Genomic DNA, 14001 nt, shown 5'->3' on the forward strand with positions numbered 1-14001 from the left:
ATTAGTAAAAGGAGGAGAGGAGTATGGAGATCCAGAATTATTTATAGAGCCTAGATGGGAAATGGAGTATGGAAAATTGCACATTTTTAATAATACACTGAAGCAACAGTTAAGAGACATCAGGTTGATGCCATAAAGACAGACATGTAGAAACTAAGAAAAAATGAGTTTAATAATAATAAATCAGGTTTTAAAAGCTGACATTCAGATTGTGAATTGCATGTTGGATAAGCACCAGGCTAGCACTTGGGATTTCAACTTAGAGGCTAATAACCAACACCCATATATTTGTAACCTAAGCATCGTATTCTGGTGCATCAGATTCCCTTCACCCCTTGCAGGTCATTGAGTTTCCCCTAGTCTTTTCCCCTTGCTTCTTGGTTTGCAGAGATCTGGTATGGAAAGAAGAGACTCCCATGTTCCAGCTCAGGGACTCTAAAAATGAGTGTGCTATCTCTGAGTACCCCAAGTATGATCTGGGGGCACATAAACAACTGTGGGTCTCAGGATGATAGACTGTTTGAGAAAGCTCATGTAATCTGTATGCTCTCAGAGGTATGAAGGATGAGCGGACTGTAAGTGTACTTAATAAATGAATGAGACCATGAAGAAGAACTAACAAAGAAGAAGAACTAACAAAGCATACAATAACTGGGATAGGATGGACCAGTGGTCTGACACTCAATGGCAGCTGCATTAACTGACTGGAATAGAAGAAGAAACTACATCGCTTGGTACATTACTTGGCAGTTATGGCCTCTCTGGTATCCTCCTCGTCCACTTCTAGGTAGTATGTTGGTACCACGTTTCAGAGTCAGTTTTAGTATAGCGTATGCAATTGCTTACATACAAGATATTGGTAAGCCTTATAGCAATCTGTTTACATGTATGCATATAATGAAAGAGAATTGATTCATGCTGAAGACAATATCTCTTGTCAAACTGTGTTAATGTCACACTGAGCCAATGGTTTGGAACTCCGGCAGTTAAGTGCTCTAATGCATTTTACATTAGCAGTAGTTATGGGAAATCGTAATATCTTTATGCTCTGATTCGGTTAACTGTGTCCATTTCTTATGCTATAATTTTGTATGCACGTCTCATAAGTGATTTACAAACCAGAGACACTGCTTCTGTACATAGAACAGGTTTGCACCTGGATCCCTTTGTGTAACATCACAGGAGACTTTAATACTAGACAATTCAGTAAAGATTCCAGTATCTTTTTAAAGTTTTGCACATATCTATCTCTGAAATTACTTTGTCTTCCTTTGTTTTATGAACTGGTACATGGGCTTCCAAGACCTTTCTTTTCAGTGTCAATGGCCAAATAGAATTTTTCTTGTTACACAACTTACTTGCTTAGTTCTCCCCCCCCCCAACAAAAAATACATTCAGAAGACATGGCATCTGAACTTGGATCAATTGAAAATAGTGAATGTAACTATTCAGTTCATCTTTCACTTGTGTATGTCCTTTAGATGTGAAGTGGTTATTTTCCAGCTTTTCCAAGAAGTGTAACATGATCATACACATGAAGATTGTACCCTCTTTTTTTTCATTACAACAAGTGATGAAGGGAAATTGCTTGGGAAATTTTATTTCCGCTAATGAATGGATAGATAAATATCATTAATGGGTAAATTCAGGTTTCTTTAAAATAAAAAAGTACACCTGCAGGTTTGAAACTACCTAATCACAAAGTAGTGGATTTAAAGTTTCTTTTAGAGAAGGACAGACAGCTATGTGCCCCTACATTTGTACCCTTGATTATTGAGGTCGAAAGCCTTGAGAAAACTCTTCAGACATTTGAGCATGAATCCAAGGGGTGGAAAGCCTCTTCTTGGCTGCTACCCCATTCCACCCCTAAGGACAAAAAAACCCTGTACTTTTGTTTTGGAGAAGTGTATGGGGTGGCAGATAATGGAGGTCTATGTGTGTGTGCCTGAAGACTTGAAGCAGGGAGACCTCTGCTTTCCTCAGATCTCTTTGCAACAGTTCAAGGATCTCACATAACAGAGCACTTCTGTTTGAATTGGCGACCCATATACCTGGTTTCCTTAAAAATAGGTTGCTTCTTAGTAGTGTTTGACTCTCTCTTTTTATAAGAACATAAGAAGAGTAATGCCGGATCAGAGCAAAAGTCCACCCAGTCCAGCATTCTCTTTCCTTCAGAGTGTTGGACTAAATGTCTCTGGAAAGCTCACAAGCAGTGCATGAAAGTGATGACTGATTTCTGTGGTTGTGGTCTCTGGTATCCAGTATTCAAAGAGAGCTTCCCTCCCAGACTGTTACCAAAGCCAGCAATCTGTTGTACACTTTGCTCACTGTTTCTGCAGCTAAGTTGTTGCATCATCTTGCCCTTTCTCTTCTTGCCCTTGCTGCATTAATGTTATCCTGGATTGAACAGCATGTACTCTCAATTTACTTTCTTTCTCGGTATTGGCTAACACACTTCCATAGTAAAATTGTTAATGGGTCATGCAGCAAAAATCTTGGATTAATGAGTTCGACTTGTTCATGGAGCAGGTTGCGAAGGGTGGTGGCCAATAAAACAAGGAGAACATTTTGACCTTGCTGGAGTAGATTGTGGTTAGTTACTTACTGAAGCAATTTGAGTCTTTTTTTTTTTTTTTTAGAGCAGTTGATAAAAACCACTGATGTAAAGTCCTTAAAACATGCTGCTCTTCATTTCTTGTGGTGGACGGTCTGTAGGGTAGTTCTGTAAATGGTGTTACAACTGAAATCATTTCTTTTTAATAAAGTCAGTTGCAGCTAGGATTGTAGCTAAAATGAGAGACAAAACTAAAAACTAAAACTAAAAATCTTTTTTAAAAATAATAATAATTTGAAAACTGAATATACCACTCCAGCCCAAAACAATAGCACAATGAATACTGTGCATACTCAGTTGCCACAGAATGAACGGTAGCAATTGGAAAAGTAAAATGTAATGGGAAGTAGGAGGAGAAAAATGAATAACTAGCTGGTACCCTAAACAAGAACACTTGCATGTTATTAATGTTATTCATGAATAAGAGTGCAAAGAGTGCTTTTTGAGTACAAAACACTTAAAATGCCTTGCCTGAGGAACAATAATATTTCAAAAATCAAGAAGCTTTAATTGGCACATTTGGTGTTAAAAGAGTCTGTGATTTGAGCAAGGGAATGTAGAAGGTCTCTTGTTCAGTGCTCAGCAGATCTAGTTAAAAAGGGTCGCAGGTAGCAAGCCTGGGAAAGCTCTTGGAGAACTTCCATCCTTCAGAATGGGCACTACTGGACTAGTTGAAACAATGGCAGTTGAGCCAAAGACAACTTCACATGTTGAACAACATATAGAGCCAGTTAAACTGGGGTCATATCATGACAAAAGCAAAGTGTATGCACCATGGTTCTGTCATATCAACTTCAGCTCTTGCCTGCTTCCATCATAAGCATTTGAAACGACCAGCTGATACTAATTAACTTTGCAGAGCCTGAAAAGAAATTCTAAGATGGGTTGCACTAACTGGCACAATGTCGCAAGCTGTTAATATTGTCCTAATATTGCAGGGATGTAACTTGTAGATAGGTATTCCTGCAAAGGCATGGAGCCCAAAACCTGTTACTATTTTTGCAGCAATTGGTAGCTAGCCATTAATCTAGAATGTTCTGTATGCAAATACTGATGTAGTCACTCTTCAGATGGCATTTTTAAAATAAAGACCTGGTAGGTAGCCATCTGGCTGACGAGCCTACTTTGACGACATATTTTATGGTATACTTAAATGCTTGGATTCCATAGTTTTATTGATCTTCTAAACCATATGTTCAGATGCTTTAGACAAATTAATATTTTGATGACAATTCTTAATGTACCTTTTCACCTTGTGTTGGTAATTGATTTTTTTATTTTTTGGAAGGGGGGGTTGCTGCAGATCTACAATAAGGCCGAAACATCACAGGCATGGTCAAAAGAAAAAGTACTTTTCAAATTGTTACAGGTGTTAAATCGCAAAGCCAGTGAGGTGCTATCTGTTAATATCATCTTCAGTGTGACACAATGAGAATCAGTTGTTTCCGGCTGCCATTTACAGATTGCATTTACCATAGGAAAGCATGTGGTTTTTGCATATTCATTTATCTGCTGTGGATCCTGCTGCTAGATTTTCCAGGTCTATCCTTAAGTTAAACAAAAAACCAGTGTGTATTTTGCCTGCATATTTTTTTTAGAACCATTCTCACATCCTCGTGTAACTATTTTTGATGAACAACTTGGATAAATACATTGAGGGGTTGTTTATCAGATTTGCGGATGACACTGGACTGGGAGAGGTGACTAATGCTGGAGAAGATAGAATCAGGATTCATGGTGACTTTAACTGATTGGAGATCTGGGTCCATACTAACAAAATGAATTTCAGTAGGGCCAGGTGTCAGGCAGGAAGAACCAGCAGCACAAATATGAAATGAGGGACGCTTGGCTTGGCTTCATAGGAGCTTCAGCAGTAGAGTGCAGCAGGAGAAAAAAGCTAATTCTATTCTAGGCTGCATCAGCAGAAGTACAGTGCCCTCATCAAGAGAAGTAATACTACAGCTCTATTCTGCCTTGATCAGACCCCACCTCAAGCACTTTGTCCAGTTCCAGGCACCACAATTTGAGAAGGATATTAACAAGCTGGAACATGTGCAGAGGAGGTGACCAAGATGATCAAGGGTCTGGAAATCAAGCCTTAGAACAGTTGTGAGAACTGGATACGTTTAGTCTGGTAAAGAGGAGACTGAGAGGAGATATGATCAGTGGTGAAGCTGCATGCTCCACTACTGGAGGTGGAGAGCAGACAGGGGCGTGGCTGGTGCCCCCCTGGGGCATGGCGTGCGTTCTGGGAGCGTGGCGCGCCGCCTGTGGGGCATGACACCTGGTGCATACGCGGGTGCGTGACACATGTCCGGGGGGGGGGCGCTGCGATGGCACCCTACCAGAATAGTGGTGCAGGGGGTGGTCCACTCCCTCCACACTCCCGTTCCTCCACCAGTGGATATTATAGCCATCTTCAAATATCTAAAATCACAAGGAAGATGGAGCAAGCTTGTGTTCTCCTGCTACACTAGGCTTCACTGGTGGTCAAGGCACTTGGGTACATTTGAAATGGCAGTAAAACAAAGCATCTTGATAACACCAGGGTAACAGCGCTTAGTCTTGGTTTGGATTCCTTTGGAAGATTTTACTTGCATCTTACAGCCTTTTGTGTAATATTTGAGTTGATCTATAAATGTAAAAGTTGAGAGCAGGGCTCTTTTTTTCAACAGAAACTCATGGGAACTCAGTTCAGGCACCTCCTAGGTGGGTGCCATTGTCATTATAAGAGAACAAAGGAGGCGTTCATGGGGAGTTCTGGCACCTATTATTCTAGAAAAATAGCACTGGTTGAGAGTATGTGGAGACATAGTGTTACACTCCAGCAGACAGCTAAAGCAACGGCCCTGTTTCAGATCTCCAGAGAAAAGCACCCCACCCCGCACTGATACTTTTTCAGAGCCCAGCTCTCTGCTTCATTTTCTGTTTTTCTCCTGAAAAATGCTTCTATTGGTTACTACTCAGCTAGTTTGTTTGTTCTCCCTGGCTACAGTGGGGAGCAAGGGTGAGTCATATTTTCTCAACTATCTCCTAGTCATCTTGGGTTATGTACCTATTTGCCTGTTGTGTCCCGAACAAAGGATGTTCCCAGCCTCATTGACAAGGGACTATTAAATTACCAGGAGTACTCCTGGCTCCGTTAATCCTCTTCAGTCTAAACCTCAAGTTTTGCAGGGTATTAACATAGGACCACATTTACTGAGGCAAGGAAATTGGTGCCCCAGACCCATAAAGTACTTTAAACAATGGTTTTGGGGGGTGTTTTTCTTTTTTGACTTAAATCCTGAGTCTCCGAGTCAAAACCAAGAGTATGGTTTGAAGGCTGCATCTCTGGATCAGCTTTTGTTTGAAAAATGACACAGGAGATACTATCTGCATTATTTATTTATTAAATTTGTTTCCTGACCTTCCTCCCCAAGCAGCCCTCAAAACGTGTAATGGTTCTAGGGGTTGCTCGTGCATAAGCTGGTGCAAACACCTGGCTGGGTTGCCTGAGTGAACCTTTTCTGTCCGGACAGCCACTCACCCGTGGCTGTCTCAGTCACTGGCAGAATCCGTCAGTGGGCGTTTCTTAAACTTCTTCCAGCAAAGAAGCTCTTTGACGCCTAGTCTCCTCCTACTCTCTCTGCGCGAAAGCCTTCTGTGCAAGGAGGGCATAGGCAGCGGAGGACCCCTACTCTCCCCGCTGGTCCCTGGCAAGGAGTCATGGGACCGCCTCGCCACTTCCCCCATCTGCCCCCCTTCTCCACTGGTGCTACGCTGATTCTCTTTCCCAGAAGATGGGCTGCCTCTCCCCATCCCGGGACGCTCTCTGGAATCCCTCTGGATTTTGCTCTCTCCCTCCGGCACTGATGGCAGTTCCCTGACAAAACGTTATAACAGTATAATTTAAAATCAATTCAAAACATACTTAAAATACGCAGAAACTATGAAAAGCTATCTAAAAAAATTCAAGTACATTTAGAACAGCTTAAAATGTATAAAAGCAAACACATACCCTGCCTATTCTATTATATGCTTTGTAATTCTATCATTAACAAATACTTTCCACCAGTTTTCTCAGAAAAGGCATTAAACTAGCCAGTGTAATTTCATAGTTTCTCCCTGGATCCCTTTCCAGTCCTTCCTAAGTCAATCATAGTGACTAGTTAACATTTTTGTTAGGTTTTGATCAGCAACCTTTTTCAGCCGTGGGTTGGTCCACCATCCCTCAGACCATGTGGTGGGCAGGACTATATTTTTTTTTTTTGGGGGGGGGAATGAACGAATTCCTATGCCCCACAAATAACCCAGAGATGCATTTTAAATAAAAGCACACATTCTACTCATGTAAAAATACACTGATTCCCAGACCGTCCATGGGCCGGCTTGAGAAGGCGATTGGGCTGCATCTTGCCCACGGGCCTTAGGTTGCCTACCCCTGGCTTAGAACATCAACTCGTCACTACTGTTGGCCTCAGACTCCCTTCCTGGAAAAGTTAGTACAGGCACAGGGATTTGCCTTGTATCTTCTGCTGTAAAGATAGATGCAAAGAATTGATGCAGCTTCTCTACAATCTCCTTTTCCTCCTTTGGCACACATTTGACTCTCTTGTCATCCCAAGGTTCTACTTCCTCCCTAGCTGGTCTCGGGCTGCTAATGTTTTTACACAATCTTTTGTTGGTCTTTGTGGGTGGTTTTGTTTGTTTGTTTGTTTGTTTGTTTAGCAATGTGCTCCTCAGATTATTTTTTTAGCATCCGACTTCCGGGTCGGCGCCATCGCCGAATGGCGGACTCCCTCCAAGCTCCGGAGGGAGTCGGCTGGGTAGGGGTCGGGTCCTGCCGTGCCGGCGATGTGGGGACTCTCAAAAACCATGGGCGGAGATGCCCATGGACTTGGTGACTCGGCGGGCACCGTTTGCGCCCCCCCGACCCGCAAAGGAGCCTTTTTAAAGGCTGCGGAGCGGGTGACGGGGGGGTGTGGTGCTGTGAGTCCAATGCTTCCCCTGCCCAGCGAAGCCGCATGCCATTCGGCGGAGAGCAACGACTTCTTCTTTGAAAATTTCGGATTTGGACTAAAAGGAACAACCCGTGAGTAAATTGATTGGACTTAAAAGGGAAATTTGATCTTTGAATTTTGAGCGAGCGGGGGGAGTGCAAAAAGGAAGTCCGCCCCCCCCCCCTGTTGTAGATGGCTCAACGCAAGGATTTGACAACTAAGATCGAGAGATGAACTTGTTTACCTGAAAAAAAATTTTAACTTCACGAAGGGAAATTACAATAATTGTGCTGGAGGAGAAGACTGATTTGTGGGAACTAAAGTGCAACCCCCCCGGGAACCGGGAACGATCCGCTATGAGAGACTGGTGAAGAGACACAGAAACTTTGACAGCTGTCAAAGTAGCTGTCAAAGCAGGAAAATAAAAGAGAACTTTGTTACGATGGCTTTGCTGGTTAGATTTGTTACAATTTGGACATAAATTATTGGAAATAAAGGCAACAAGTTATTTGACTTTTGGGTCTGATTTTGAAAGAAATTAAGTTACCATATTCCCTCTAGAGCTCTAGAGGGAGGCTGGGACATTGCAACAGTAGCAGCAAGTGGAAAAATACTATGAATTTGAGCAGGATCTGTTATCTCTTGGGAAAGCTGCAAAAACGAAGCATTATTTTGTCTACAGAGGTTTCTACACTAAAGGAGACAATGGATTTATCTATTGAAGAAAGGAAGGGACTTGACGCAAGTTATGTTCCTGAATAACAAAAGCCTCTGTGGAGAACAAGAAGTTTCTGAATTAGAAGGTTTCTGCAGCAGAACAGGAAAAAGCAACCTGAGGAATAAGAGCTGGACCAAATTTGAAGCTGGAGTATTTGGAACATCCAGACTTTAAAAGGACCAAGAAATAGAATTTAAGTTAGACACTTAAACATAGAGGTCTGGATGGAAGAACAATGACTTTTTCTGAGAGTTTTTTCGAGATTGGATTTTCTGAAATTAAAAGCTATCAAAAGACGGCAAAGTGGAGTTGAGATATAGACGTGGATACACCAGGCTGGCAGTAGACAATGGATGAACTTTGGGGATTGGAACCGGGGAATGGGGGGGGGGAGATTTGGAATCCAAAGGCTGTAAAATTATATATTATTTCTTTCTTTTCTTTTTTCATGTCTGTTGTTTGAAAATAGGGGAATTCGTGGAAGGGAAATGGGGTCGATCTTAGGGAATTATATAAAATATAAGGAGAAATGGTTCATTAAGATAAATAAGATAAATTAATTTGGAATAAATGGGTTATTTAAAATTACAAATAAGGTTTTAAAATTTGGGGTAAGAATCTGTGGAATCAATTTAAGGGAAATGGAATACAAGAGGGGGAGGGGGGGAGTCCGGGAAAGATGCCACTGAAACCAAGTGTAAATCATATCTGTTTTTTCTTTCTTGCTTGCTATCTTTCCTTTTTATTCTGGAAAATTTTTAATAAATATTATTAAAAAAAAAAAGATTATTTTTTTAGCATCCTTATTGCCAGCTTGCATTTCTTTTGCCAGAATTTGTGTTCTGTTTTGCTCTGCTCATTTGGACAAGACTTCCATTTTCTGAAGGAAGCCTTGTAACCTCTAATAGTTTCTTGACTGCTCATTAACCACATTGACATCATATTGGCCCCGCTGGTACTTTTTCTGATCTGCAGTATAGATTCTAGTTGAGCTTCTGTTATTGTGATTTTGAATAACCCCCAACTGTTCTTGGGAGATTTGACCCTCTTTGCTTTGCCTTTCAATTTTCCTTTTCACCAGATCCATCATTTTTTAGACATTTTCTCTTTTGAAGTCCAGTGTGACAGTGTTTGACCACTGTCCAGCACACCATGTAGGCGCGACCTGACATTTGCAACCTTTGTACAATGCAGGCAAGTCGCCATGCATTCAGCATACCCATCACAAACCTAACTATATCTCTAATGAACAAGTCACCCACTACTAGGAGATCCCCACTCCTTGGAGAAGTATCATTGATGTAAGGGGATAGTTGTTTGCCTCCCAAGAAATGGGCTCCTTCTACAGCAGGGTCTCCAGTTGTTTTTGGACTACAGTTCCCATCATCCCTAACCACTGGTCCTGCTAGCTAGGGATGATGGGAGTTGTAGTCCAAAAACAACTGGAGATCCAAGTTTGGGAAACCCTGTCCTACAGTACCATTTTGCTGTTCCTCAGAGTTATACTCTCCTTCCCCAAGGCCCTCACTCCCTTTTTCAGCAGAGGAACTGGCACCCTGGGAATAAGTTACCACTGTCCCATTTATTAAAGCTTCATTCTCCAATCCCTCTAACTTTCTCAGCTGCCTCGAGGGGACAGAGTTGTTCCTTGAGGGTCAGGAGCTTATTGTACTGAGCACGCAGCCACAACCTCTGTCCAGGAGGCAGAGAGTCATTCGTGGGATATTGTGCACAATACAGAGCTCCCACCCCTTCCTGGTATTCCACCTGCTTCCTTGTTGGTCTTGTTGAGTTTCTTGGATTTGGAGCTTGGAATTGGTTAGGCAAAAAAAGCGGGCAATGGAGAGTCGTCTACACTAGGCTGCCAGCCCTGTGGCCAAACTAACACCGTTTTATTAACATCTGTGTATTGTCTCCCAACCTTACAGCAGAGAGAGGCAGAGTGTGTGCAGTCACTATGTAATCCGACAGTGTTCTTTTCCCTGGTTCACAAGTATAATCCACTGGCAGATAGGAGCCTTGTCTGCTTAATAGAGGGCAATACCGATCTCATTTCATTTTGGAGGCTTGGTTGTGTCCTGGGAGGGGGGCATTTCAGTTGAATTACTGAAGTGAAACAAAAGGAGAGTGATGAAATGATTAGGAGAAGGGGCTTTTAAGTTTTTTTAATAAACCAGACCCTTTTGAAACTGCTGGTGGTTTTGGTAGCAATTACAGAGCTCTGCTCACCGCCAGCTGTTCTTCCTTCCCATGGTCAGTCTAGGAAGGAAGAATGGAGGTAGTGCCTCTAATAGGCGCCTTAAAATAGGGGAGAGGGGGAGAAGGAAAAGTGCAAGGAAAAAACCATAAGGACTCCCTGATGCAATTGCAAGCCACCCGCTCCTGAAATATCAACCCTCAATTTGTCACCTGTGAATGGCAGAGGTCAATTGTTCCTCGCTCTGGATGGGAGAAAGATTGGGTAATGTGCCTTGTGTGTTAATATCAAACTCATCTTCTGCCTTCAGAAAATCTCTTCCTCTCAGCCTCTTACTAAAACTTAATTGTGAATCTAAGTTTTAAGAAAAAATGGTGGTGCGATTACGTGGCTGTTCCTGAAATTAGAATAATTCCCTATAAGAGTGTACTCAGATGGCTGAGTGCGGATCAGTTTGGAAGTGAAACTTGTTCCTCCAAAATTAGGGTAGTGGATTCTACATATTTGGGGGACATTGTAGGTATGAAGAAGGGCATATGTTTGTGAATTAAAAGAAAATAACAAAAATAACAAAACAAAACTTAATGGAAGGGACCTGTGAGCTTACAGATTGTTAATGTTTATATAGAAAGAGTTTGGTGAAATCAGAAGTCATGTGTTCCAATCAAATCTATGGCTGAGAACAGTGAGGCACAGTGTTAATATGTGAGTTGAAAGGGAATTAACCTGCTTAAGCCCCTAAAAACTTGTAGTAAGTATCCTGGAAGCAGAGAATTTGAGTTGGGGGATGCCTTTTCTTCTCCAGAACTGCATTCTCTCAGCCCATCAAGTTTAGGGTCAGTTGCCCTCCAGGGCAGGAGGGAAAGTCCTGCAGCAGTTTGGTAAGGAAAAAATACATTTGACCCTTTTTCTGCCCACTCCCCATTCACCCACAAGAAGCCTATACCAGTGCTGCAAGACTTGGGTTCGGGGCTATCTGAAGCCATAGAGAGGGGGAGCACTTCTTAGAGTCTGGTGGAAAGCAATAGCCTATCATTTCAGAGTCTAGTTTTGATAAGTAATGGTAAGGATCTAACATAATGCTTCTACTCAGCAGTTTCAATTATTATTGGGCAGCTGAAGGGATAACTTCCTTAGTCCTGAAATTTGTGGAATTTTCTTTTGTTAATTGCTACATTACGATCACAAGGTCATTATTGCATATCTGTTGTGACATTTCCCTTTTTTAATTTGACAGTTGCCAATCATGATTTGTGGTCTTGGTCCACAGTTCCAGTTCCGAAGCTTGTCTCTCATCCGCATTGCTGGCCTGGAAGCCTGTGAAGGGTTCCAGAGGCTGAGCACGCAAAGTAGTGGGTAGTAGTTGGGCAGATGGTGAAGCAGCTCAGTCTGCTCCCAAGGGACAAGTTATGCATATTGTGGAGCTAGGCCAGCATTGTCGGCTTTACAGTCCCCATGGGACCTTATTGGTTCTTTCAGTCACCTGATTCCTCCTGGGATGTAATCTGCCACATTGCTGTCCACCCATCTGCAGTAGTGGCACTGCAGAGCTGTTAAAATTAGGCCAGTGATTCCTGCTGCATGCAGGGAATAAGATGCCTTGGCCCTTCTGCCAGAACCCCAGCTGCCTTATATCTAGTTTCGTCCTTGTTTATTTAATGAGAGATTTATTTACAGCATTCAAGTTGTGCCAGTAACCATTAAATGTTTGTTGGGAAAGTGATGTGATACTTGACTGAAAGAGGGCAGAGTCTGACCCTGGTTGCGTAGTGGGGCTTCATGTCCCTGATTTTTCCTGTATTTGCATGTTATAAAATTGGTGCTGTAAGCACAGCATTCAAAATTCACCAGGCACATTTTGCATGTGGTTGGCAGCCACTTGTGACCAAGTGAAGATGCCCGGGTGCTAGGATGGCACCTGTTATTTCCAACATCTGGAGGTGCATGCATGGAGAACCTTGGGTCTTGCCTGTTTTCACACACTAACAACACATCCTGTAAAATTCTATCTGCGGTATTTTATCTGCACGATCAGAACAAATTTTAGGAACTGAAAGGTTGTATTGAAAATATGACTTTTGAGCCATCTAACCCGAAAATGGCAACTAGACATTCCATTTTGGTGACTGTAACCCTGGTTTAAGGAACCATTTGGTGCCTAGCTTATATATCTGAGTTTCTAACAGTGTATATGTACCATTTATGTAGCACATAAAGCAACCCTTAAGATATATATTTTTATGCACATTTGGTAGCCTTTTAATACACATTTTTGTGAATGGGAGCCTCTGTGTGCCTGAAAAGATTACTTGCTCAGAAAAGCTTTGTAGGCCTATGTTACTGCAATATCCTTTTCCAACCCTGGCATTCCCACAACGATATTCCAGCAGCTTGCCAGTAAGATCTATAAGACGAGAAAGTTTCTATTAACTTGATAGTCCATTAAACGGAGACTGTCTGAACTGGGGCTACCTCCTGGGACGTGCTGTGTTTTAAAATGCAGCAGCAACCGTTCTGCTTGTTCTTGATTTCAGAACCTTTTAGCTGAGAAGGTGGAACAACTTATGGAATGGAGTTCAAGGCGCTCAGTCATCCGCATGAATGGAGACAAATTCAGAAGATTTGTGAAGGCCCCGCCTCGCAACTATTCGGTGATTGTAATGTTTACAGCTCTCCAGCCGCAGAGGCAATGTTCTGTTTGCAGGTACGTTTATACCCTTGGAAGCAGAACTTTTTGGTCTTCTCTTTTGATCATCTGCCTTCAGTCAATGTTTTCACATTTATCAGTTCTTTATCAGTTATGTAGTCAACTCACATGTTTTGTTTATCTGTGAGATACAAGTTGAATGTTAATTCATTAGTTTCTATATTCAGAGGACATTTTATGCTCCATTTACAAATTGCAACAGTTGGGTGCTCTTTAATTTCAGGTCCTTTGGATTACATACGTTTGTGTACACACACACACACACACACACACACACACACACACTTAAAAAGGCACTCATTATTTCACAAGTTGACTGACTGGTTTCTTCAGAGATCTTTGCCACAACTTAATACAATTTCAGGGCTTTTCGTAACATTCTTCAGCCTTCCTTCTAGTGTTTGCACTCAGTGATTGCTGTGGAAAATGTTGCTCAAGTCTATTTAACGAGATGCTCCTTAAAAGTTGCAAATTCTAACCTGCAGGAGTGTAGACTGGATCTTGTTGTTTTGTAGGGGAGATACAGCCCCATGTAATAACCTGTCAATTAAGCATTCTAAATACGTGGGCACATAAAGCACTGCTTTTCATGTTGAAAATAGCTGAGCGAGAGCATACCTGTATGCCTTGTATACTTGCTGTTTCCCCTATAACACGTTGTTGCTCTTTTTAACTGCATATATTTTGTCTACACATCAATATGGAACCCAGATTCCCCATGGCACATACAAAAGTTCAACTTTTTTTCAAGAACACATAAGTTTTTGGGGATGCCACAGGTAT

The 14001-nt window shown here is 42.0% G+C and overlaps 1 protein-coding gene across 1 annotated transcript in view; it reads left to right on the forward strand.

Moving 5' to 3' along the window:
* Positions 1-14001, forward strand: part of TUSC3 (tumor suppressor candidate 3) — a 130837-nt gene that overhangs the window by 27772 nt on the left and 89064 nt on the right. Inside the window, exon 2 of the mRNA XM_079989812.1 lies at positions 13046-13215. Coding sequence (XP_079845938.1) covers positions 13046-13215 — 170 coding nt within the window. The remainder of the gene's footprint in view (positions 1-13045; positions 13216-14001) is intronic.

This window comes from Podarcis cretensis (assembly GCF_951804945.1).
Source record: "Podarcis cretensis genome assembly, chromosome: 9".
NCBI lineage: Eukaryota > Metazoa > Chordata > Lepidosauria > Squamata > Lacertidae > Podarcis > Podarcis cretensis.